The sequence below is a fragment of the Anser cygnoides genome, chromosome 18, assembly GCF_040182565.1.
Source record: "Anser cygnoides isolate HZ-2024a breed goose chromosome 18, Taihu_goose_T2T_genome, whole genome shotgun sequence".
NCBI classification, from domain to species: Eukaryota; Metazoa; Chordata; class Aves; order Anseriformes; family Anatidae; genus Anser; species Anser cygnoides.
The window spans coordinates 2186342-2213827 of record NC_089890.1 but is presented as its reverse complement, the minus strand read 5'-3'; the positions used below and the strand labels follow the sequence as shown (position 1 = coordinate 2213827).

The following is a 27486-nucleotide window of genomic DNA, read 5'->3' as shown; positions in this document are numbered from 1 at the left end:
TTGCAGAGAACCTGTCTGTGAACCAGATTTGGTGGGGTAGGCGCACATCTGGATTTTCTATAATGGACAGAAGTCGTGAGCTGTCTAGACGGTGCAGCTGGGCTCTTGCAGTCAGAAGGAATTTAAACATCGCAGCCCCAGAGGCAGCGCGCGAGGCTGAGATGGGTCCATTCCTCCTGCTGCCACCATGGCTGGCTTTGCAAGCCCGCCTCACCTTTATGATTCCCTTTGTGAGAAATACAATCCCATCTTCCAACTCCATTTTACTTCTCAAGGTTGCACAGTTCTGAAATGTTTAAGAACTCTGGGACCTGAAATAGATGTCTGAGTGCAGGGTAATGCCACGTGAAATGTGCTGCTCAGGAATTATTTACCGCTTCGGATTTGCAATAAGGTTGCTTTCAGCTACTGGCTTTGTATTGCCACTCTCCATGTCTGCGCCCAGAAAAATGTCTGACACCAGGAAGGCAGCTGGAAAATGACTCTGAAGGTCTCAGTCCCGAGCGCCTTACTTTAAAACCGATGCAGCCAATCATTTCAGTAAGCAACTCCTGCACACAAGGCATTATTAATTAGACCACATATAATGAGAGACAAAACTTGTACTGTGCAACTGCAGTGACTTTTTGGCACCTGTCAGTACAAAGAACTCTGACAGTACTCCTTAAAGTCAAACAAATAATTCATTATATTATTACACGCAGTTTCTCATCTAATTATGGCTCACAATTATTTAAGGCTCCCTTTATTCAACAGTGAAAGTGGCTGAGCTGGAGTCATTCAGGGGAAAAAAGAAGAAATACTGTAGATAAATTAATCTTAACAGGGTCACACAGCTTGTTAAAAGCTAAAAACCTTTTATTTTTATTTGTCAATTGTAACCTCAGGCTTTGCATGGAAGAAGTAAAGATTAAACTAGTTAAGTAACAAACGTGTGGAACAGAAGGTTATAACCAACCCATTCTTTGCAAGCAGCCACGCTGAAGTAGATGAAACACCTCTCAGAGCTGGCTACTACAGTGCCTGGAAATGGGGTTTGCTATCACGTTTCCTGAGAGCAGCGAAACAAAAAGGCAACACCAAACCAAGGCAAAAGCGACCTGGCCTTGTGCTGCTGGGCCGGTACTGCAGTGCCTGGTGCTCGTGGGATCGTTCCTCTGCCACTCGTCAGTTTCTATTTATTACATCTAATCTTGCATGAATTAGTCTAAAGAAAAGATTCATTATTGCAGATTTTTTTTTTAATCTGGACCCGCTGCAAAGATGAACAACTCATCTGCCAATTAAACCAGGGCTACATCCAGACTGTTTTAATTCCGATGGATGAAAAATTGATTACCTTAGCATAACTGATCTTCTTTTAATAACTACCAGATCAAGCACAGCAGAGCCACCTTCCTATTTGGAAGGAGACAGAGGGGGGAAAAAAAAAAAAAAGCAACTTAAAACCCATAAGACCTCCTGCTCACACCTGCAATCAGGCTGTACTTTGGCTACTGAGACACTTTGTCCCGAGACAGGGAGGAGCCCCAGCTCAGGGATGTGGCACCTTTCGTGACCTTCTGACGTGAAGCAGCAAGCCAAGTCCCTCTTCCCCGTGTACCGCACCAGTCACAGCCGTGGGGTAATGCTGATTTAACAGCTCAGGATAGCAAGAGGCCAGGGTCCAAGTTCTGGATCTGGGATGCAGGATCACAGGGACAGCTCACGCTCTCCAAATGATTTGCGAGGCAGGAAGGAAACAGATGTGACGGACTATTTTTCTGTCATATAACCCTTGTTAGTCAATCTGCAGCTGGTAGTTAAGTGCTTCCTTCTCCTCCCTAAATATAGATGAAATGCTCAGCATGGAGCAACTTCACTGTCCTTCACCCAAACTCTCAAGCCTCCTACAAGCACAGCCAGGGCGCGTGTGAAGTCCTCGTGTCCCACCAGAGCCCCACGGGACAGACACGGGTGATGCTGGAAAGCCTGGTGGGAACAAAAAGAAGGCTGATTTCATCTCTGGTGGGAAGATCTCTTGGTTGATGGACAGCGATGAGCACCACAGACCATGTTGCCATCTCCCCCCAGTTTATTTCAATTGCAGCTACCACCCATGACATCTGCTGTGGTGGCACACTGTGCACCCTCAGCACCACATCTTGGATATGGGAAGTCTAATCCCCATCTCTTCCAGGAGAGGACAGCGAGGAGAGTCCTTCCTCTGAAAGCATGTCTCCCTTATCACACCGCTTGTACCCTCGATGGAAGGACACCAGCAGTGTCCTCCACCAGCACGGGGTAGCTCAGGGAATACCCTCCTGCAGGGCCTCCAAGAAGAACAAAAGCAAAATCTTCCCCATCGAGTGGTTGCAGAGACCTTCCCAAAAGCGGCTGCCTTGGCTCGTGCTGCAGCTGCTCGGTGCCAGTGGGCACGCTGTGCCTGCTGCGACCCTGCTGCGCCAGAGGAGCCAGCCAGAAGCACCAGGGAAAGAAAATACTCCACTGGTGAGACGAGGGAGCTCTGCGGCAAAATCGCTGCATCTGGACCAAGCAGCCCTAGAGGATCTTGCATCCAGGGTACGGACCTGAATCTGATTGCAGAAGTCAGGCAAATGTGTTTATTGGGGCAAAAGAGGATGCTGACAGCAACTTCTCTGAGCTTGCTGGCCATTCACCTCACCCTGTTAACAGACACCTCCACTCAGGGTAAAAAAGTGTTCCTTGTGCTAAGGCATGGCTCACTGACATGGAAATCAACCCCAGCACCACGGGGGATGCAGGGATGCTCACACACACACAGACCTGCTAAGGACCAGACTGAGCAGCAGCACTGGGTGCAGACTGCGCTAACGAGAAACTCGGGGCTGGAAAGCAACTGGGAGAACATGGCTGGAAACCAACTCCCTTGCAAAAGCGAGTCAGATATTTAAACGAACATAAGGGGAGGTAATTGGCAGGCAAGCGCTTCGATACAAGGGAGCGGGTGGTAAACACATGCATAAAGCAAATTCAGCAAAGTGGGGCAGAGGGTTTCATTTGAGAAATTACTGAAATGCTAACTTTCATTCAAAAAAATGTTTGCTGCAAGGCAACTGGAGCACATTCCCTCTCCTTAGGTGCTCGTTGTGGTTGTCTCGAGGAGACGTTTATTGTTACCATGCAGGAAAGCCAGCTGCCGGAGGTCTCACTCTGGAAAAGGTTATACATATTAATGGTTGTATTATAAAGTCGCCGCTGTCTCAACATCTCAGCCAATTAGTTCAAAAGCACTAACAAATTAGGTTTTTGTACTGTGGCCTTTATAGAATTTGGTACAAAGCAATACAATTACTGAAGGATTTAGCACCACTGCTGAAGAACCAAAGCGGACGCAGCGGGCCGGAGGTCAGCGTGCTGGGGCACACAGAGAAGATGGCTCTGAGGAATCCCACAGCCACGGGAACCCGGATCCAGATGGACCCTGCACCCAAGCCCAGCTGCCCTCTGGCTCCGGGGGGCTCGTACTGATACCCAGCTGACCTCAAAGCGTGGGAACACCTGCAGCTAGTGGTTCCTCAGCTCACTGCGAGGGCAGTGCAGGTGCTCCCTGCATTATTTTTTTTTAGGGCTCTGTGAAGGGTAACTGGAAAGGAAACACTTCACACTAAGGCTTAAGCTCATGCAACCTTTGCAGCTGCTATTGCACAGTGCAGAGCTGCCAGGTCCAGAGCTCCCCGAGGTAAGCAGCAGTCCTCTCGCTTCCCCAGCTTCACTGAGGCCTGAAGGCTTTCACTAGCCTCTTATTTTTAGTTGTAGAAAGACACACAGACACCATGAGCATACTTCTGGTCAACGGAATTAAAAAAAAAAAACGTGTGCATGCACATGTGTGGGGGAAGAGACTTCAAAGACTAACAGCAGATTTTCGAGACACTGAAGTACCCCTAAAATGCAACAGCTTCTATAACCTCCTCTTGATTTCCTGAAACAAGAAAATACCACTAGACAAACTGCAGCTTCCTCTACCTAAAAAACCCTTTTCTACCTAAATCCCTGGCCTTAAAATACTTCAGAGCTCAAATCCTAAACTATTATTCATCAAGTGAGCAGGTGCCTATCAATGACTCTTCTTAAGTCAAGGAGCAGAGACTATAATCAAGGTGCAATACTTCTGATGTGTCCAGACTCTTTAGTAGAGGCTGGCACTTCAATACTAGGGTTTAAAATTATTAGTATTCGTATTGTTTGAAAACCTCAAAACTCAGACCTAGCAGAGCCCAAAGAACAAAATCACGTTTTAAAATTATTTTTATTACCTACTTCCTGCAACTCCTTAACTTTCTAAAGATACCTTTGATTTTGCAATTACTCACTACAGTTTGATTGTTCCCAGAGTACAGATTTTTCTCCAAATAATATACACTGACAAATTTTATTCTCCACTGGAGCCTGAAATTCTGAATTAAATGTAATAGAAATATATTTTTTTTATTAGTTGTTTTAGTACCAAGTATAGATTGTTTCCAAAAGACGCCCTCTCCTAATGGCTTTGGAAAGCAAAGCAGCTGTTGAATTCCTCCTGGGCTGGTATCAATCTATTCTTGTTACTAACAGTGTTACTTAAATTATGCATCAATAACTTAGGTGGCAATCTGTTTCCTTTCTTTCCCTGGGCCTTTCACCTTAGAAAAGGATTTTTTGCATTCAAGGATTTGTTCAGGCACAGTTGCCAGTGGCAACAACCAAGACTGAGACTGTAAATAAAGCAACTTTACGGTGAGTTGAAACAAAAAAAAATAGTGCCAGGTATCACATTTTTTTCTGCTCCTTTTACATCTATTCCCATAAAACAGCAAATCAAGAAAAGCAACAAAGTTTTGCAACTGCACAAAAGTTTTGTACAATGAGATTCTAATTGTTTCCAAACACCAATTCAAAATATTTCAGACCTTCTGCAAGTGGCGATTTTAACCAGTTACTCCCTGGGTGTAGCATAGCATGGCCAGAATTGTCCTGCATGTAAAGCCATACAACACTGACTAAAACCAGGTCCCCGGCCAAGCAAATGGCAAGAGAAAATATGTGGCTTCAACGAACAGAAGCAAAGAATATGCAAAGTGCAAAATCATCACTAGTAGCATAATAAGTAGTTGCTCCACCAGTTGCCTTGCTAGCACATTATACATTTCCTATCATCTTTCTATTAAGCTCTGCTGGAGCTCAGAAAGCCAAGTTGTACTTGATATTTCTCATAACCTGCATCCTTTAAAAATTATTTTTTGGCACTTCACTTGTATTTCAAATTGTGTTGATGGTATTTATGAAGGAACCTGAGTTTCTAACACAACATTTTACATACACGCTCAAAGGTTGCTTGAGACATGCCTGGCTTGCAAAGTGCCCCAGCAGCATAAGCGACACTGGGTGGCATCAGAAGGCAGCTCTGCATCTTCTTCTCCATCCATCATCAGGACGGAGAACACAAACGTGCTGGCTGCGTTCTGATGAATGATTTTACAGAAAGGCAGGTCCAGTTCAAAAAAGCAAGCAGCCGGTATTTAACATCTACATATCAACTTCAACTTTGCCAAAATTATAGCTCCAGAAGAAGCAAAATATGTTATTCCAGCTCTGGTTGAAGTGAACAAGGACATCTAGAGCTTCGGAAAGTACTGCCAGGGTCCAGAGGAGGCAAAACACTACCTTAACCTGGTGTGAAGCATAAGTTCCCTACAGAGCTGCATATACCAGTGAAGACCATCACAAAGAAAAATAAGGCAATGAGACAAAAACAGCTCGCCCACCTCAACAAGATTCGCCTTTGCCTCTCTCAAAACACAAAGCAGTGAGCATGACAAAGCACAAGAAACAGTGCAATGAGCTCTTCCTGGACCCATTAAATATTTCATGCTTTGTATCACTATGGAAGTGCTGTGAGTTATCACGACCAATTGAAACCTGCAGTGGCTTCACTAACTCTCTACAGAACATACTAGGCATTTTTCCCTCCAGAAGTATTCAGCTAGCTCCAGAAAAAAAAAACCTGCTCGAATAAGGCAATTGCACATCACTTCCAAGGACAAGGCATGGTGCCTGCTCTCACAGCTTGGCACAGAGGAGTCTCACCTTCTTGTGAGCTATCAGCAGACAGTTGGAGTGTTCGTGCTCACAGGCGATTTCGTAGTCTGGGATGAGTTCGGCCAGCTCCTGGACGAAGCGCACCACCTCTTCGTGCCAGGGGACGTTGGCCATGGTGAGGCTGCTGGCTGAGCTTTCTCCGCAGTACGTCACCCCCTGAGAAGAAACATGGAAACAGTCACTGTCAGCTCAGCCCTTCAAGGTCAGGTCCATTTTACCCCGCTTCCTGCTGCATCTTATGGAAAAGAATCTGGATTCAGGGATAGCCTCAAATCGACCTGTCCCTCGGTGCTTTGGTAACCACTGTCTGCTCAGGCTTCCCCAGCAGTGACACACAGGTCAGGCATTATCCTGCAGAAACTGTTCAAAGCACCCAAACGGATAGTGCTTGGTGGCTCAGGAGCACAAGGGATGTCTGAGGTCGCTTTGCTTTGAAGCATGATGTGTCTCTCAAATGACTAATGCAACAAGTCTGGAGAAGAGGAGGCTGAGGGCAGATCTTACTGCTCCCTACAACTGCCTGAAAGCAAGGTGCGGGGAGCTGGGGGTCGGCCTCTTCTCGCAGATAACTAGCGATAGGACTAGAGGGAACGGCCTCAAGTTGTGCCAGGGGAGGTTCAGGTTGGAAATGAGGAGACATTTCTTCTCAGAAAGAGCAGTCAGGCATTGGGACGGGTTGCCCAGGGAGGTGGTGGAGTCACTGTCCCTGGGGGTGTTCAAGGAAAGGTTGGACGTGGTGCTTTGGGACATGGTTTAGTGGGTGACATTGGTGGTAGGGGGACAGTTGGACCAGATGATCTTGGAGGTCTTTTCCAACCCTAATGACTGTATGAAGTTGCAGCACGGTGTTTCCAGAGGGGCCCTATGTTCTGCAGAGGTAACGACTCCCCCTCCTGAGCCAAGGCTGCAATTTCTGCCACCATCCCCTACTATTTGCACAAATCTCTTCCTAACTCATTGTAAAAACAGTTCTCCCCAAGCCCCTCCATCTTCTGGCTGTTCAATCTAATTACAGGACAGTTAAGTCTATTTTAGCCACAGTCAATTGCTGTAACTGCCCCAGATCAACACCGTTTTGGCATCTAAACAAAAAGCCCATTTGCCGCCTTCCCATGGTGCCCATGCAAGGAGACCCAGGGAACCGTAGCCTGGGCTGTGTGGATACGTGCTTCTGCAGCTGCAATGGATTGCACATTTCAAGCAAGATGCTCAGTGCTCTTTACTCAACTGTTTCCAACTTGAGATCTCAAGGTTCTTCCCGACTACTGGGCAGTCTACAGAAACAGCAGGATCTTCCCTGTACTTGTGTAAGAGAGGCATTTGCAAATCATTATGCAGCCGTGCGCCCATGGGCCGGGCAGAGTCCCACGGGGCAGCAGAGCCAGTACTGGCAGAGACATGGCTCATTAGGAGAAAGGAGTAGATGTAGGTGCTGGCAGGGCAGGAGCAGCTTGAACCCAGAGAAAGAGCATTAAAATACCTTTCTTTCAAAAGAAAGGGGAAGAAAAAAATCCACAAGCATACAAATTATCCTTCTAGTCTGTGCATGCACAAAGGGCACAATTGAGAGGCTAAAGAAATGTCTAAAAATTAAAAAGGTACAAAAGTTGAACAAAGAGGAGGATTCCTGTGAACCTGGAGATCTTCTGAAGACAAGTGCTAATTAAGTTCAAAGCAGGACAGAACCGGGCTTTAAAGCTGCAGAATTTGCATAGTCCAGTGCCACTTAACACTTTGCTTCACTAAACCAAAAGTGGTTCCACGGGGATGAAAGCATCCTCCTCTCCCCAGGGCAAAACCCAGATTTCCCCCATTTAAAAAAAAAAAAAAAAAAGTTCCGCTTCTGCCCTTCTGCTCACCTGAGCTGTTTTTCAGCAGCAGCCAAGCACCTAACAACCCCTCAATAAAGCCAGCAAGTGAACACCTCTGGGAAGGAAGGATGAGCGTGTACACCTGGAAGTGAAAGAATTGCACAGGGACATGTGGGAAACTATGGGAAAAAGGACAGGAGCCCTGGTCAGCACCTTGGCATTGGTGCCCTGCCAAAACCTCACCTTCCCGATTCAGCCTGCTTTGCCTCTGGTCTGCTTCCCTGCCCTGCAGTATCGCTGCTCTGACTTCCACAGACAACAGCAAAACACTGTAAAACAACGTCAAGCCTAGACGGAGGTGCTGCTCTCCGTCTTGCATTCATTGCCCCGCAGGCAGAAGAAGCCCAGCACCAAACTCGCAGCTTAAAGGCAGCCCCAGCCCCGGAACAGACTGCGAGGGTTGGCTGGTTCTGCCCCAGCTGAGCAGGAAAGGACAGACGCAAAGCCCCACAAAATCAGGGGATTTTAGAAGCCAGGTGGAAAACTTTGCTTGACTAACTCTAGCTGAAGAAACAAGTCACCAACTTCCAAGATTATTTTGTAATTCTCCAGTTTGGTACCAGCAGTGGTGTTCGCATGGATGTCTGCAGGCTGCTCACCGGCACGTACAGGACGCGTGGCATCCTAAAGAAACCCTTGAGCAGGTTCTTTCCAGACCTCACCTACAAGAACAGACAGCGACCGCCAGGCACTCAGTGCTCCAGACCCTCGTTAAAAACCAGCGGCTGGGGGCACTCGTCCAAACTGCTGGTATCTACTGGCTTCCAGGCAGACACACAACAGCAACCACACAAGTTGGCATCAGCTAGATGCAAAACTAACACTGGCACCGTAAATCAGCCCAAATACGGCCCCGGAGGAAGGGGACAGGGTCAGAGAGGTGGTGGGCACAGCACAGGGACACAAAATGAAGGTGGACGCTCCCAGGGTGAGCAGGAGGTTCGGAGCTAAGCGGGTGGTGTAGAGCCATTAGTTACATGCCTTGGGGTTAGCCAGTGTTAGTTTTGCATCTAGCTGATGCCAACTTGTGTGGTTGCTGTTGTGTGTAGACACCCAAAAACATAACAGCATTTATAAAAGCTCCCTCCAATTCATGCTAGTCCTGCAATCTTTTGCTTCAGTTAATTCAGAAAATACTGGGAGCTGCGTGGAAAGCAGTCCATCTCTGACCGTCTCCTGCACACACAGAGGGAGGATCAAAATCCCTAAGTTGGTGCTGTAGAGAAATTCTTACTGTTTACTTACGAGCAGAATTTATTTGACCACATTAAAAAGCAGCTTGCGATTTTCTGGCCAAAGGCCATCGGAACAGTTTATAATTTCTATAATCCTACCACTCAGTGAGAAGTCCACGTTGCTTTGTGAAATGCTGAGAGCCGAAGCAACTGCCCCAGAACCAGTGTATGCAAGAAGCGGAGGGATTTTCACAAAACTGAGGGGTGCTGATTGCAGATTTCCCCTGACCCTGCCCACACAAACAGCGGCGCCGCCTGCACCCACCACAGCCCCTGCCACTCCTGGCTGCCACAGCACCACTGACTCGGCAGAAATAAAGGTCGTGCAGTGCTGGAACCCCCAAAACCCTTTTCCATGGGGTGGGAAGTACCCAGCACCTGGGGGCTGATATGACAAGCGCTACGAGCATCGGCTGCGCAGAGCACGGACAGCAGCTTCCCACTGCAAACCGGTCTGCAAAGCTCTGCGGCTCACCAGTGTGCACATGAAGAGCACAAGTCTCCCAGAAAGCAATCAGAAAAGCTGTTTCCCTGAAGCACCCTCAGAACTAGTTACTGAATGAAGTGGCGTTGTTCAGAAGATGCTTTCCTCCCTGCTTCGTTCGCAGTGACCCAGAAGACCTGGTTTTCTGCAGCAGTACTCGTGCCCTGCAGCCCAGGCAGCGCAGCTCCACAGGTTCTCCTAGTCCAGAGAAGACAAAGCCACTTCTAACCCTATAACTTGGAGATTTTTTATTTTAATTTGGAGATATAAATCAGTATCTGAGGAGGTTCAAGTGATCAGTCTTAGCAGTGACCACAATTTCACTTAAGCCTTGCTCCATCTTTGAGTTAAAGTTTTCATAAATTAGCTCAGCAGTATGAAGTTTTCTGAAGTATCTTGTTGCTTAGTTCTGCCTTTCCAGATAAAACTCGTTACAGGTGTATTGAAGCAGTTTAACCTGTCATATCACAACAAAGGTCACAAACTCACTGGCACTCAGAAGGGCAAATTCACATAGGAAGCTTGGCTTTTCTTCCAGACAAAAGCCCAAGTCCCCTGAACTCAACACTTCCACTGTTTTGTTCCAAGCACAAAATCCCATCAAGCACGGGCATTTCAAACATGCACTCTCATGTTTTTCTTCTCAAGAACACTTCTCCTACCTGGCACCTGCATCCCCACCATGTTTATGGCACCCGCTCCCAGCTGACATTGCATGCCCCATTCCCAGTTCAGCTACATTAAAGCCAAACATGTCACGTCCAGCAATAAACAGACCTTTAGCAAACACTTGAAATTAAAGCAAGGTGAACCACGCTGTAAGGCAGATGCTTAAAGGGGGGCGCTACGAAGAAACAGACTCATGCTAATTAGAAACTGTGCAAGTTTTGGAAGCAATTACTTTCTCGCTGTTAAATTTATGATGACCCTCCTCTATTAATCTGCCCAGGCAAATAATATTTGAGCTGCATGCCATAACTCAGAGCTGGAGCACAAACAGGTTGACTGTGCACAACAGCACACGAATCGGGGGAACACTAAACAGGGAAGTCCATTAATTTTTTTAAGCCCAGCTTTGAAAGTCTGAAAAAGACTTCAAGTGTTCTTATTGGAGCAGCCAGCCAAGCAACTAAGATATGCATCTCCAAAGTTCGGCGGTACAGACACAGCTCCATATAGCAATATTTTCCCTTGTTCATTATACAGATTATGATTTGAGCAGCATGAAAAATGGATGACTATGAGGGGGAAAATTCTTAGCGAGCTACAACATGACTCATTCTTTTAATAAACTTCAAAGATATCATTTACAAGCAAAGAAAGCACAGAGGCAAATGGAATAACTAAGTGCTCGGATGGCTGATTAATTCACATGCACAAATCAATGAAAATCAGCTTAGCAGCACACCGAATGAAAGCACATCAGCTTTCAACTTCTCCAACTTCTTAAAACTTGAGTTAATTAAGAGTGCTGATACCACTTAAAAAATGTGAACAGTTGATTAGGGCGGTCATGTTATATTTTTCAGTAATACACGAAGACAGTTATTAAGACATCAAGTATTAAAAAGGAAACTGTTCTATTGTACACCCTAGTGCTTATAGAAAATTCCCTGCAGTAGAAACATCAATGATGCTGCCTCTTAATTAGTCTTTAATACGGATGCTTTAGCATCGTAATCATGCCACACAGCTTTGGGCGAATACCTTGAAAGAAAACCTTTTGAAAAGCAACTCGGATGTTCTTGGTTATGCTGGTGGGAATCCAAAGCACCCTCAGCGAGCGCACTCGGGATTTATGTGCTGCTGTAACAGAGCCAAGCGTGCACAACTGTATTTAAGCAACACGTTGTGCCGAGATGATTACTGCTGTGGCGAGTGAGAAACATGAGAAGCTCACGTCGCCTGCTGCTCGGCACATTTGCTTCGCTGCGATCTGGCTCCTCGCCGGAGATCTCATCAGCTACCAGTCATTTTAATCCACGGGACTATGAAGGAAGGGAAGTAAATATGACAGCACTTTGTTTCTTAGCTCAGATAAAGTGCAGGCTTCCCAACTTAATTACGGAACAAGTGAATTTTCTGAGCTCCGAGCCCACAAATTATACATTTGTTCAATTGAGGCTTTGGTGAATTAACAGAAGAACAGAGCGTCGGCCAAGTGCTCCTGACCTGCTGAGCCACACAGCCACCGCTCCAAAACTGGGGCAGTCCTGTCCCAAGATGAATATAAAAAGCCTCAAATGACATGTTGATAGATCACACACCCTGCAATAAAAATGCTTATGATCTGAGCATCAGCATTGTCCAAATTATATACACAAGCTCTGATGCATGTCTGCTCCTCGCTGGAATGGATTTGGCCTTGTCGGCTGCTTTTTGTTTTTAATAGTCACTTTCAAGTTGATTTAACAAAGGACGTTGGTTTATTTGTGTCAGTTAAATGCGAAGAGCAGGAATGGAAATGGTTAGTTAGGCAGCATAACCCCGATATTTATCGGGAGTTCTCCGGATGCACCACACATACGGCTCCATGCAGATCTGCGCCACAGCAGCCCATAAATCTTCAGCAACTCCCTTGAACTCCTCGCATAAAGGCTAAGCTCTGAAACGCTGGATGTGAACTTTCCTTCCAGCTTTTAGAAGTGAATGATACAGATCTTGCAAGAGAAATGCTCACTGTTAAATCCCCCAGCCACCGCTCCTCATGCCCTCTAAAGAGACCGCACGGAGGCAGGCAGGAGAAGTTAGAAAGACTCAAGACTGGCATGCAAGGGGGAGACTTCAGCCTGACAGCGACTTGCTTTGCTGTGATCCTTCCTATCGTGCTCCAGGTCCCCCAGCTGCAATGGGCTAACGGTGCTAGCCCCCTTCCCCTGCAACAAAGCAGGCAGAGGACAGAAACCATTTCCCCACGTCATTGTTACAAACACGCGCAGCAGCGCTGGGCCATCACACGTGGCCAGTTGCCATGAGCTAAAGAGACTTTATATTCTACAACTTCATCTGGTCATAGCTAAAAGCCCCACAAGCCATTCCCATGTGTTGTGCTTCCCACTTATTTTGGAGGCTAATCCCTTTTCTCGTGCTGAAAGCTGCCAGCTACCTCCTTACGCCTGGATGTTCACAGGGGTTGCGCCTTTGCACCCAAGCCCAGTGCAGGACTGCAAAAATTCCTTCTCAGTTTCAGAAATGTATCTGCAACAAAACGCAGGCTTGGACTAAAGACTGACTTTTCAATGACATGATGTGGCAGCTTCACTTGAAGATTCAAGATGTAATCATTCACCTACGTTTGCAATGAAGCTCGTTATCAAGCCTTAATAGGTGCTCCAAGAATGCAAAAAATGCCTGCCAAGCCGAACTCCTCAGACACACCGTGTGTTAGCAACTTTTAGCTGAATCAACAGAAATATCAAGCCGGCTCCCTGCCTCTGTCACCCGGATGTAAATAATTAAAGGAGGAGATTTCAGCAGAGGCAGCTCGGGACCTACCCAGAAGCCGCCTGTGCCATGTGCAGCCTCGTGCTCCCACCCAGGGCAACTGGGGTGCCCGAACGGCCGGTCCCTGGGGTGGCCCCAACCGCCCCACAGCTCGCCCGGGGGGGTCGCACAGCGCTGCTCAGCCTTGCTGTGGGCACCTCGGCCCCTTCCACGCCTCCTGTCTGGTCCACGCAAAGTGCAGAGATGCTCTTGGGCCCATGCCTTGCTGCTTGGTGCAAACAGCAAGTCTTTTTTGTTTGTTTTTCCCCCCTTCAAGCAATTACACGTTGGTTAGGTTTGTTTTATGGCAGGCACGAGGATAGGTGATTTTTAATTTCGTCTTCTCCTCATCTAACTGGAATGGCACCAAGACTCTGAGTAGCTTTTTGACAGGCAGGGGCAATCACTTATTGGTGCATGTAATTAAAAACTCACTAAAGCAGAGCTCATTTTCCTCATTATTTGAAGCACTTAGTCTTTACTGTTTAAGAGGACAAGACTGAGCAGACTGGGACAGATATGTCCCTCTGGTCCTTCCTCTCAGACATTGACTTGGACATTTTAATTTTGTAGCAAAGCCTCAGATGCTGACCAGGAGCTGCAGCTGCAGAACCTCGTCCTTAGCTCTGCTGAACACGAGTTGGTCCCTGAGCCACGAGCTGGGTGATGTGCTGGAACCAGAGCTATGGCACAGCCACCAAGGACAAGTGCTTTCAAGCAGCTGAACATCAATTTGAGGAATAGAGGAGGGCGAGGAAGACGGTCAAGGGCCTAGAGGGGAAGACATGTGAGGAGCGGCTGAGGTCACTGGGCCTGTTCAGCCTGGAAAAGAGGAGGCTGCGGGGGGGAACCTCATCACAGCCGACAGCTTCCTCACGAGGGGGAGTGGAGAGGCAGCTGACCTATTCTCCGTTATCACCAGTGACAGGACCCACGGGAACGGTGTGAAGGTGAGGCAGGGGAAGTTTAGGCTGGACATCAGGGAAGAGGTTCTTCACCGAGAGGGTGGTCGCACACTGGAACAGGCTCCCCAGTGAAGCAGTCACTGCACCAGGCCTGTCCGAATTTAAGAAGAGATGGGACTGCGCACTTAGTCACATGGTCTGAACTTTTGGGCGGACCTGTGCGGTGCCAGGAGTTGGACTTGATGATCCTTATGGGTCCCTTCCAACTCGGGATATTCTATGATTCTATGAAGGCTCGAGGAAATTCTGTGCAGTGCCACAAATCCCAACCCTGCTCTGCCCAAGCTCCGTGATATAAACAGCCCTTGACCAGAGGACAAACCCAACAGGATTTCTTATTATTTTTCCCTCCTTCAAATGAAAAGGCTGGAGAGAAGCAGCAGGGCTCTGCTCAGGCTGATTTGGAGAGCTGCAAGATGCAGCTTCACTTCAGCAAATACAGATGGCCTCCCCGAGGAGGGCTGGTTCACCTCCAGCACCGAGCAGAGCAACCGCACCTCCCGCACCATCACGGACACAGCTCTGAAGTCAAAAGCCAAGCGTGCAAGGATCAGCCCTTCACAAGCACACTTGCACGCACGCAGTCTTACATCTGTTGGCGGCGCGGAGGGGATGCCTGGGCACAACCACAATTACACATGCAAACGTACCCAGCTGCTCCGTGATCTGCCTGCAGGGCTCAAAGGTCCACAAGGGTTTTGGGTGCTCGGCTGGCCTTGAGCTAACACAACCCCACAGCATGCTCCACTCATAGGCTATTGAACGAATTCTTTAGGACCTGCTTACATTTTTCCGTTCTGAACACTTTTGCCCCTTTGGGTTTAAGAACAAATATAAATGGCAACATACTGTGTGTTAACAGAAGCCTCTGGCTTTTAAAACAAGAAGAGGGTTTTGCAATGCTTGCCACTACAAAAAGATGAGCTGCGCATCCTAGATATTAAATCTAACAATCAACCCAGTATGACTGTGATAGAGATGTTATGGCATTCAAGTTGACTAATGTAATAAATAAAAGTGATGTGTATTTAATGACCACATGACTGATTCTTCCTTTACTTGGGTTTTTGCACACCAGTAATCAACACTAATTTCTATTGGCTTAAATAAGAGAACAGGGTCCCACAGAGTTACACTGCTGTAAGATACTCATGTAAATGAGAACAAGTATTAAGCTCTGCAAGAATCTAAATCTCTACCCACTCCACCCTGTGAGCCTCTCTGGAGCAACAGGGGATTAGCTACATTCATTTTAAATGAACGTCATTTATCTCAAGTATTTAACCAGGAAATCCCGCAGAGATGAGCCTCATTTTCTGGCAGATGCTTTGCAGTATCTTGTAATTTTTTTTGTTTATTTGCTTTAAGCATGACCTGGTCTTTGCCTTAACCTATCTCACTGGGGTCTTGGAAAAAAAAACAACAACAAAACACGCCCCAAGCACATGCCAAACCGATTCTTTAGTGTTTCATCCTCAAAGAAACATAAGAGGTTACTTCTGATAAAAAAAAAAAAATCAGTCTTTTGGAGAAAATACCCATGTCACAAATGCAGCGTGAACGCCACAAATACCACAGCTGGACACAAGGACAATTACACACCGGCAAGAGAGTTTTTGTTCAGTACATAGAGGAGCCCATGAACAGGAACTGCGACAGCAACGAGTGCTAGGTTTGAACAGTCCTCAACCCTGCCGGGATTCTTCTGGGTCAGAATTTAACTCCCAGCTTTATACATTATCAGACCAAGCACCACTCTGACCACCGTGGGATTATGCCATAGTCTGCGTACGCTTTGCCTGCACAACTGCAAATTCCCCAAGCGTTGGGGCTACGCTTGAATTACCAATGCAGTCTCTTTGCTGCTGCTGCCCTTTGCCTACGTCTACTCACCTTTTATTCCAGAGCAGTCAGAGGGACAGAGACCCCAGCTTTTGCTTCACCCTGCAGTGCATGGGCAGAAGCAACGGAATAACCTCAACTCATGGAATCACAGGATCATTCAGGTTGGAGAACACCTCTAAGATCATCTAGTCCAGCCTTTAACCTAGCACTAAGTCCACCACTAAACCATGCTACTAAGGTCCAAATCCACACACTTCTTGAAGATCTCTACGGACAGTGACTCAACTGCTTCCCTGGGCAGCCTATTCCAATGCCACACAACCCTTTCAGCAAAGAAATTTCTCCTAATTCCAGCTTGTTCATCATCAGGGCAGCTCAAAGGTTTGCACAACACCCCTGAAATCCTCGCAGTGGCTATGTGCCCTGGTGATCCTGCCATGCAAGAGTGCTGATCGCGTGGGTAGGACACTGGAAAAGGGCTTCACAAACCAGCTTTAAAAAAGATGCTGTGGGAAGAAGCTATCTCCAGAATGTACAACTGAGAGCAAAGCAGGGTAGCCTATAAATTCTGTTACATAGGGGTGCCACAGCAGGTGGCAGGCACTGCAGCAACATGACCATCACCAGCAGCGATGGGGACACCACCACCGGTGAACAGAGGACACTTCAGAGGTCAGCAAAGCGAGGAAGCCACCCTGAACACCCCTGTCCCTGTCAGCCTCTCCACCTGGGGCTTGGCTGGAGCCTCCCTCCCTGCAGCAACTCGACTCGATGTTCACGAGCCCCCTGGAGCTGGCTGCTTGACCCTTCTGGCTCAGAAAAAGGGAAAAACTGGTTCCGCTCCCAAGGTGAGAAGCCACGTAATCCATTTGCATTGCAAAGTCACAGATGCACAGCAGCCAGAGGAGAACGCTGTTGTGCCTCCCCGCAGAGCCACATCTTCCACACTTTAGGAACGCGGCTGTTCAGCAGGAACTGGCAGATGAAACTATGCGAAACAAATAAGGCCACTGGCCGGGCTAATCCTGCATTTACTGTGAGCTACTTTCCCTCTGCGGATCACTACGTGCCCACCTTTTGGAGCGAGTGCAATGTTCCAATGAGGCAAGAAAAAGGCAAATTGTTTAAGAACACCTGGCTCTCACAAAAACATCTCATACGGAAATCTGGGAGCACGCCTTTTGCCTTTTTTAGGTCTGTTTAAACACAACCTAATGACAAGCAAATCCCTTGTTCCAGGAAAGCCACCACAAAATTTCTTTGCTTTTTAAAGGGAAGCTTTATTTAGTGAAGGCTGTGGGCAGGGAAGGAAGGCTCTCTCCCCATCACTTCCAGCCAAAGTACAGCAACTAGCAGAGACAAGGGTGGTGTGCGTTGCATCCTCTGGAAAGGCTTTAGCCTGGGTTTTCCCATGTCCTGAGTACTGCTGTTCATACTTTCAAGACTAGAGGCTTTCCTCATGCCTGCAGAGGGCTTTTGTGGCAATGGTGCAGGTACACCAACCACAACCTACTCATGGAGGAAGAAACTGAGGCATGAGGTATCCTGCCCCTTGGCATGAAATGACAAACCACGACCTGGCCCAGATCAGTATCCTGTGAGGCCAGTGTCTGGGAGATGTTTCTGTCCTGCAGCACTAACAGACCTTCCCTTACCTGCTGGAGTATTTCTGAAAACATTCACAGAATCACAGAATGGCCGAGGTTTGAAGGGACCTCTGAAGATTACCTGGTCCAACCCCCTGCTAAGCAGGATCACCTAGAGCACCTTGCACAGGATGGCATCCAGGTGGGTTTTGAGTATCTCCAGAGAAGGAGACTCCACAACCTCTCTGGGCAACCTGTCCCAGTGCTCTGCCACCCTCCCAGTAAAGAAGTGCCCCCTCATACTGAGCCAGAACCTCCTGTGCTTCAGTTTGTGCCCGTTGCCTCTCGTCCTGTCACTGGGCACAACTGAAAAGAGACCGGCTCCATCCTCTTGACACCCTCCCCTCAGATATTTATACACATTGATGAGGTCTCCTTGCAGTCTCCTCTTTTCCAGGCTAAACAGGCCCAGCTCTCTCAGCCTGTCCTTATACGACAGGTGCTCCAGTCCTCTCATCATCTTTGTAGCCCTCCTCTGAACTCGCACCAGTAGTTCTGTTCCATTTAGATGAAAGCATCCTGCTCGCTAATCTAATTAAGCAGAATTAAACGGCATGCACTTCTTTTGAAAAAAACAAAACCCAACAAGACTGCTAACTTACGTCAGTGCACAAAAACTCCCAAAAGCACCCAACAACTCATGGCCAGCAGGCACCACAAGCACCCACCTTCCTTCCTCATCCTGTGACCCCTGCAAGCCCCCCTGCAGCCTTGTGTGCGGCTGGTTCCTGAGTGAGGCCAAACCCTCAGCTACCCCACCGTGCCGCATGGCTTTTGTGCAGTGCCATGCAGCCCCTCTCCACCTCAGTTACTACTTCTGCAAACAGGGTGAAGTGCTCAGTATACATCCTTTCCCTGGAGTAAAGTCATCGCTGCTTGAGAACTGAGAAGCACCTTGAAGTGCCCAGTTCAAAGACAACGTTTTTGATGGAAGCAGCTTGGGCAGGAGCCTGGCCCGGCTGGGTAAGCACCATGAGTCAATCCCTGACCACCTCAGGGGGCTTCTCATCTACTTCCCCAACAGTCCAGGCCATGATTTTGCCAGGGAGGAGTTGCTGGGAGCGCTGAGAACCGCAGCTGTGAAGCTGAATCCTTCCCTAGGCAAAGGGAACTGCAGCCTTGGAGGAGACAGATGTTTGCCCTGGAGAGCGCTCAGGGGAATCTGCACTCGGAAACATTAATTAGTAAAAATGAAACAGGTGTAACTTAATCAAAGTCTCTACATGACAGAGCAGTCTAAGCAGCATGTACAGCCTCACCCTCCACACTTGGCATGCACTCATCTCTGTCTTCCTCACTGCTGCAAGGAAGGGTCTTGTACCATCAGGCTGCAGGGAGACGGGGAGGAGATGCAAGGTGGAAGGGTCCCACAGGAGCAGCTCTTCTGCCAGGTTTTACTTTACTTATAAAACAGTCTGACATGCATTGTAAAACTGAGGGTTTTTCCCCCCCCCCAAACCATACTCAGCATCTTAGTTTGTATCAAGCTATCAACTTCAGCAGCACATTCAAAGACAAGAAGAACTCCCAATAGTGATAATATCATAGAATTATAGAAAGGCTTGGGTTGGAAGTGACCTTAAAGGTCATCCAGTTCCAACCCCCCTGCCATAGGCAAGGATGCCACCCACCAGACCATGTTGCCCAAAGCCCCATCCAGCCTGGCCTCGAGCACCTCCAGGGCTGGGGCATCCACAGCTTCTCTGGGCAGCCTGTGCCAGTGCCTCACCGCCCTCTGAGTGAAGAATTTCTTCCTAATGTCTAATCAAATCTATCCTCTTTTAGCTTAAGACCACCCCCCTTGTCCTATCATTATCTACCCAAGGAAAGAGTTCTTCTCCATCCTTCTTGTAAGACCCCTTTGGGTTTTGTTTCATAAGGAAATTGCAGCAAACTTTTTTCTTCAAAGCAGCAGTAAATAAAGGTTTTACAAAGGGAAGAAAAATGAAAAAAGGAAAAAGAAAGGAAAGCGCAGAAGTAATAGGGTTGGAAATATGCAGACCTGAGGTAGACGTGCTGGTCTGCAGGGGGAGCTGCTGGAAGAAAACGCTGATGATGACTCCTTACAGAACACATTGTGATATATATATATATTTTTTTTCCATTCTCTGTATACTAAATTGATTAATCCCAAGATAAAGCACCTCCTGCCCTACTGTATCTCACATGCTCCTGTTAGTTGCTCTTCCAGTCCCGAGGACAGTATTTCCTCCTGTTTTGCACAGCCTGATGAATACTACATCAGTGAGTCAGACATTATCGCCTTTCCCCCGGCAGAATTTGAGACCACGGTGGGAAGAATAATGCCACAAACTACCAGCCTGTCCTAGAACATTTTGCTTAAAATGTTGGCTGACATAAAAGAAACAAGTCTAAAACTATTTATCTGTCCCTGCTTTCATGAGAAATACAAAAAAGCCCAGAGGGTTATGATTCTGTTGGGCAGAAATTGATGTCAGCTGCCACAAAGCTGGTCTCGCATAACACTGAAGACTATGCTGAACACACGTATAAGGCATTTGAAACCTGTCTGCCTGATGTTAAAAGCAAGAGATATGTTCCTTATACATGAGCGAAACCTTTGGAAGAAGGAAACTTTAACACTGTTTATGTGGGAAACAGGGAGGAAAAAGGTAAAATACTGATGTGCAACTCACCTTGACCTCAATGAAGTCTGGTTTACCCAGGGATACCAGGTCAGCATAGGCTTTGAGTTCATCCACGTTCCAAGCTTTCACCAGTGTCAGCCTATAGACTGTACGCTGTTGCTGTAAAAAAAAATAAATAATAATTCATTACCAATCGACACTGACACATGGATGATGTTCCAGCCTTCCACACAGCTTCAAATAGGAAAAAAAAAAAACATTAGTTTATTCCAAGAAGCCACAGCGTAAGACAAAGCAGAGCCGAACCAGGAGCCACCTCACTTGTTCTTCAAAGAAAGCTCCACATCTGTGAGCTGAGCCACCTTTTGCTCTACAAAGCCCTATCTCCTCTCTGTAAAACCCAGGCCACTCTATTTTCACAGGAGCTTTTACTTATTTGGAAAGTAACCAGGAAGTTTCTCACTTTAATTTGCTTTCCCAGGCTTAAAATCTCACCATTAGTTGCTCTACGGCTATTTTATTTCCTCCAGCTGGATCACCTGGCCCTGGTCACTTTTGGACAGGCTGAACAAGGACAGACAAAGCACTGCCTGCCCCTGTCCGATAACTCTTCCAGCACATTAGGTACAACATTGCAGAGAAAAGGCTCTCAGGCGATCAGTTACGCTGAACATTTTATTGGAAGCACAAAGTGACAGCTAAAAATCACAGCCAGGAAACAGTGCAAGTACCTCACTTAGAACCTACTGTTACAACAAGTGTGGCACAAACTGCTATGGACAACCACGGTACCTGCAGCACTCGTGGCTACAAGAGCAGCACCCACCCCTCGCCGCCCTCCGCATCCCCGGCAGACCCGGTCCCTCCATTCCCGTGCCGAAGACGAGCCAGCTGAGCGCTGCGGGCAGCTCGCGCCGCACCAGGATGCCCCGGCTGGATTTATCCCCGTGCACTGCTCCAGGCAGCACTCAGAGAACTTCTCTCCATGGAGTTACTCAGATGCCTCCTCCAAGGGCTGCTCTCTGCAGCAGTTACTGGTGACAAAAGGACTTTGGCCATCAACACATCCTTAATCACTTGGCCATGGGATGGATCCAGCCTCCCTGCCTACATCTGCCCCTTTCCCCTCTCCTTCCCTTCATCTTCCACTAAATTCTAGAGGTAGGTGAAACACAGCGTTCTGGACAAAACTCCGGTTACATTTTCTGGATTAACTCACTGCACTCGCTCAGCACATCAGCTGCATGATGTGACAAAGGCCACTGCGCACCAAGGCCAGGATTTCACAGCACAGCAAGGGCTGGAGTCAGGTTCTCCAGCTCCACAAAGTCCGGACTTTCATCACTTGAATTAAGAGATTCTCCCTTACCTATTAACATGTCTGTGGCATACGGTTACCCCAATTTCAATGGCACTTGTGGTACACTATTCAGTTTATTCCATTTTTTCCCCAGCACAGAACAATGAGGTAATAAGGATATCTGCTGCTGAACTGAACTTCTCATCACAAAACCTCAGACCTTTATGCACTGCAATGCCCTCACGGCATCCCACTGGCTAGGGCAAAGCCAGGACAGGGGCCAGGACACTGAGTTCAAGGCTCTGTTTTAGGAGTTCACGCTATCACCCTTCCCCAGATAAAATGAAGTTTCCCACTATCTATCTATCCCAGCCACATTTTGCTTCTGCAGGTCCCTCTGGCCTACAAGCAATATAAGTGAATTTTGCCCTCTGTGTAAAAATCAAATCATCACCGTCCTAAAACAACATGCAAGTGTTTTCCATGGAAGAAAAAAAATTAAACCAATATTCTACACCAGTTTACTATGGAAGCGTTCCAGATTATTAACAAGTAACTAGAACACAAACAAAAAAAAAGGAGCACCTCCTTCCTCCAGCTAACAGCAGAGGAGAGCAAGGGGCGAGCCTTTAGGGTGCTGGGCTATGTGCAGGGAACTAAAAGCCAATGCACACAAAAGCATATCCAACACACTCAGTGCCTGCTGCCTGTCATCTTGAGAGCCTAAAGCACCAGGTAAACCTGCTACACTCTCCAGGGATAAGTGTAAGAGAAGACTTAATTCCTACAAGGATTCAACAGCGTTTTGAGAAAATAATTCTATAGTGTAGCATCTTTATTACAGAAGTCTGTGGAAGAGTAACTTCAATTAAAGAACAATTGAGAGAATGATTACTGAAGGTCAATTATTCTGTGAACTGAAATACTTTACACATAGCTGATAAACTCTGTTTTACGCGTAGCATATAAATACATATTTAGAAATGAGAGACTGCAAAATAAATGCATCATTTAGCAGGGAAATAAGAAACCAGAGGGAAAATATCTAACAGGAGGAAAAATGCCGATACGTGCGTGCCTGTCAATCGTCTGAAGTGATTAGATACCCAATTAATCAAGAAATGTCTCCCCAAAGGTCAGCCCAGTGGTAAACAAATGCAGGCAGCTTCAAGGCAACAGTAAATAAAGTCATGTTTTTAATACCAGCCCTCAAAGCCTGCTGATACAGACCCATCCTACAGAGCCAGTCCTCAGAGATCAGCAGATCAGGTCCCCGGTGCAATCAGCAGAGTCGGGGGTCCAACACGAAGTGAAGCCTTTAGGGTTGTGTTTTTTTTTTTCAATAGGATATTTTTGTGCTAAAATTAAGAGCAGATTTCTGGACGTCTCTGTTGTGCACAGAAAGCGTAAGCTGGCAATGAGCACGCGGCAACTGGGACAAATCCATCCTGTTTAAACCAGCAAGGGTATCACCGCCACTGCTGGCTGAATAATCCGCATCACTGGTGGATATAAAACAGGAAAAAAAACTTAACAGGGAGAAATAAAATACAGGAAATCCATATGCGGGAGGTGGGATGAAAGTCTTACAAAATCTACTTGATCTTCACACAGCAGACACTATTTGGGGAATTTGAAGACATCGCACTTGTAACAGAACACTGGACCGGGCAGAAACTGGTCTCAAGTGCCGGAATGAAAAATATCAGCGCATGCATGGAAAGCTCCAGTAGACTAATGAACGAAATTTATAGCTAGCTAAAGTGTGAAGCGGAACAACTGCTTCATATCACCTCTGCCAAGCAAGGAGGGTACGACCTGCCAGTAAATGAAGCGCTGGCAGTTCAGGAGGGCGCTGATACCCCAGAAGACACGTGTGACAAGCCTAAGTCATTTAGCGCGCTGCCATGCTGCTTGGAGCAAGCTTAGAAAATACCCGAGTGTTCTCCCCAAATTCCACTTCTTTAAGGGATCTCCAAAGGGAGAGAAGCCATTTCCTGCTGCAAAGGCTGCAGAGGACCACTCACAGCCAGAGGTGAGCAGCGATCCTAGCTGGCAGCAACAACTGAGGTGACTGCAGGAAGGTGGCTCTGGGAATGCCACGCTGCCATGTCAGGGGACCACTGTGATTCTTGGCACGGGGGCACGCTGGTTCACCCTCCATCCCCTGGGGGCAGAGGAGCGTGCCAGAAGTACCCACGTCCCCTAGGAGACCACGCTGGAGGGGGCTGCCCGCAGCTCAGGAGCGAGCCGAGCACGTTCACTGCCAAAATACAGCAGAAGCAACGCGTTTAAAAAAACAACCGCAAGTCTTTCCTGCTGAAACCTGTGTGAAATCAGATTGCAAAGATTAACAAACATGGTTATTGAAAAGGAAACCGACACATGCTTGGTTCTGATCAGCCAGCCCTCCGCCCCGCACTTACGGCCATCGCCGGGACCTGCCAGCACCAAAGGTTTCTTGGTCGCTCTTACACGCAGCTCCAAAACGGGGCACACAAAACGGGGCTCCCGTGGGGCTCATAAACATGGGGCTGACCCTACCGAGCCCTGCATCCTGCTGGGGCCACGGGCACAGCCTCCAGCACTGCTCAGCTCTTTATGCACCCTTCAGAGCGTGTTTCCCAACCAACAGTGCAGCGGCCGGGCGCAGGGGCCGCAGGACGAGCTGCCCTGCCTCGTGCCACCGCCGCGGGGAGGCTGCCAAGGGAGAGCTGCCCAAGGCACGTGGCCAGCGACGGCTGCTTGTGGCGAGCTGGCAGCCGTGACCAAAACTCAACTGTACTAGCACGAATTTTGCAGTAATACAAACATTCACAAAAAGTCCTGGGCCGTTAGAGGACATGCACGTGCAGCAAGCTGCCAGCCTCCCTCCCCTGTCCTCCTGTGTCTGAGGCCCGGTCACTTGCCATCTTGCAAGCCAGGACGAGAGGGGACAACTCTCTGCCCAGCACCTCGGTGCTGCAAACACTGGTGTTAAAGTCAGACCATCTTATTTTTTCTATCTCATCTCAAGAATGGGTTTTAGGGGCTAAGCCCTAATCCCCATGCTTTGCTCTCAACTCTAGCAGTTTGCTCCCTCTCCCACGTCGAAACCAGGCTGAGGCATGCAAACACTTTTCCCACAAATGTTTTTTTTACACTCATTCTATAGAGGGAGTAAACGTAAATGCCACAAAGAGTGGTTTGAAGCTCCCGCTGAACACACCAGGGGGGTGTCAGATACAGCACGAGTGGTTTGGTGGAGAGGACGAAATGCTATTGATTTACTTTCACCACAGCACTTTCTAATGTACATCAAGTAAAATACTTCCAGCATGCTTTTTTCTTGGGGCAATGACGGCCGCCAAGAAGAGCTGTTTCTCCCATTTAAACCTCAGCTTTAATACTCACAAATAGATGCCCTCCATCATTTGAGGAGTCTAACTGTAAAGTTCAAGTACTTCATAAAACCAAAACTGCTGCAGGCGCAGTACGAGGGCTCCTTCCCCGAGGGGCAGCACTAACCAGCAGTCAGTAACTGCAGTCCCTGTCTGCTATCCCTCACTTCTACAGCTGATGCATCACAAACTGTTAATTAATCATTACCGGCAGTGAGGGAAGCCAGTAAAGAGAACTAAACTGCTGGAGGTATACCAACAAAAAGTTGGATAAATCAGATGTTAGCGCTGTGGCTGAAGAAACCTCTTTGCAGCGGGGAACATCTCTCACGTGCCATCTGAGCAGGGAAGAGAATCAGAATGGCTGCGGGGCTAATGGTGCAAAGTGTTAGGCACAATCCTTACAGACTGCTGGCAGTACAAACACACAACCCTGTTTTATTAATGTATTATTTGTATTTGCTTGTACAATAGGGCCCCAGGAGGTTCTCTTAAGCGCTCGAAAACAAGAAATAAGAGCTTAAGCCCTGAGAATTTAATGATCTAAAACATCAGGATATAAAAACAGACTGCAATGCTTTACGCCCCACGTTTCCAGGAAAAGCAACCATTATTTCACTTCAGACAGCCATCAGAATAACATTACTGTAAAAGAAAAAGTTAATATGGTAACGATCCTTTCAAATGGGTGAAAGTTGAGGGCGTGGAGCCGAATACATGTTGATGTCTAAGGGCTCTTGAGGCAAAGCAGCAGGCGTGGGGCTGCGGCTGCCCCTCCGTGGTCTGGGGATGCTCCAAGCTCCTGCCCGAGGACAGAGCTGCTGGGGCAGCTGTGCAAGCCCACGGGGTGGCAGAGAAGACGAAACATGGAAGAGAAAACACAAAAACGTGTCCTTGTAAATAAACACCTGGTGGGGGAGTAAAGCAGGTGAAGACAGACCCTTCCCAGCAGTGCCCAGTGGAAGGAAAAGTGGCACAAGCTGAAGCAAAGGAAATTGCACTAAAAAACTAATTTCTATGGGGAGGGTGATTAAACACCGGAATTTTTTGCCCAGAGAGGCTGAGGAGTCCCCGTGCTCACCCAACCAGGATTAGTGCTGGGCAAACTGCTCGGGCTGACGCTACTTGCAGCAGGCGAGATGGGACCAGACCATCGCTGGAAGCACCTTCCCACCTCAGCAGCTCCTGTTCTGCCTGTTTAGAAGTTGCCAGTTGCCACAGCAGCGTAACAGATTTCTCTGAAGTCCCTTGTGGAAAGGGGACCAAGGGCAGCCCACCCAGCGCCACCACAATGAACAACTCAAGGCAGCAGTTTTAGAGAACCTTCCCTTTGGTCGGATGTTGTAGCACAAAAGCCACAATTTGGGATGGCAACAGAAAGTATACGCTGAGGCCGAAGGACAGCAGGCAGGGGAGCCCCACCAGCCAGCGAGGTCTAGTCGAAGGAGATTCAACAATAACAGCTCAGACCCGGGTGAGGAACTGGGAGCACGGAGAAAAGAGCAGTCGGGCACGCTGAACTGAACCTATTCAGGGCTGGGGAAGCCAGAATAACCAGCATAAAGTAATATAACAGAAATCATGGGGCGCACCAAGGGGTTATGTGCTACAGTGCCTGCAGCCCCGTGGCAGGAGCCAGGCTGGGGGCAGGACGCAGCCTGGCCCCGACACAACGCGGTGCTCTGGGCACCCGCCGAGTCCGCTGACCCAGCCGGGCAAGCTGAGGGCATTCCTCGGCCGCTTTCAGCCTTTTCCTGATGGAGAGCACAGCTGAAGAACACGCTCTACAAAGAGCCGATCTCAGAAACGGAATAACTGAATAACCGACTATTAAAGGATTATTATTTTTTCAGATATGAACACTCCAGAGCCTAATGAAGTCCCCTGGCCAGCTCTGCTTGGCTGCACTCCAGTCCCAGAGGAGCAGCCAGGGAAGGGTCTCCTGGTGGGGCGGGAGCAGAGTGGGACGCTGGGCTGCGACTCCCCTGCCGTGCACCATCCGCCCTCACTTTGTCCCTACAAGGACCCCAGCAGGACCCCTGTAAGGTCACAGGGCATTTACTGCATGCCCAGGAACTAAGGCTGGAGGGGTCTGGCCTGCAGCCCCCCCGGGAGGTGAAGTAACACCATCGCTGCGCTCCTCCAGGACCCGGCGTGCGCTCTGTGTCCCGGGGTCCCTGCAGGAACACCCTTTTCTGCCTTGCAGCCTCCTCCCTGTCCCGCTCAGGGGTCAGCAACGCTTTTTCTTATGCCCTTGATAAATCAGTCAGCTCAGGAGATGCTGCCTGGAGAGAGGTGACAGGAGGTGCTGTTGAGAAAGCACCACAGCAGCAGCGAGCGCTGGTCACAGCTTCCTCTGGAAGCACAAAGCAGATCTCTGAGAGGTGCCAAAACAGCACCGGGAGGGCTTGTGCTGCTACTTAAGGATAAATAGCGCCAGGTATCGCAAATCCTGCATGCTGGGAGATGTTCCTGCAGGTCCCTGGGAGCAAAGGCAAAAGGACAGCAACATGGTCCTGAGACCCTGCCCTGTTCCGATGAACCTCTCCATAGCTCACCCAGAGCC

General features: G+C 48.1%; 1 protein-coding gene across 4 annotated transcripts in view; it reads right to left on the bottom strand.

The window, feature by feature from the left end:
• TYW1B (tRNA-yW synthesizing protein 1 homolog B) overlaps positions 1-27486 on the bottom strand; it is a 106579-nt gene that overhangs the window by 6771 nt on the left and 72322 nt on the right. For 3 of the 4 annotated variants that reach the window (XM_048068012.2, XM_013189315.3, XM_066979394.1), the window contains 2 exons: positions 20289-20399; positions 6091-6258 (listed from right to left, as the gene is read on the bottom strand). In XM_048068012.2, coding sequence (XP_047923969.2) covers positions 6091-6258; positions 20289-20399 — 279 coding nt within the window. The remainder of the gene's footprint in view (positions 1-6090; positions 6259-20288; positions 20400-27486) is intronic. The other variant, XM_048068013.2, reaches the window with a different exon arrangement.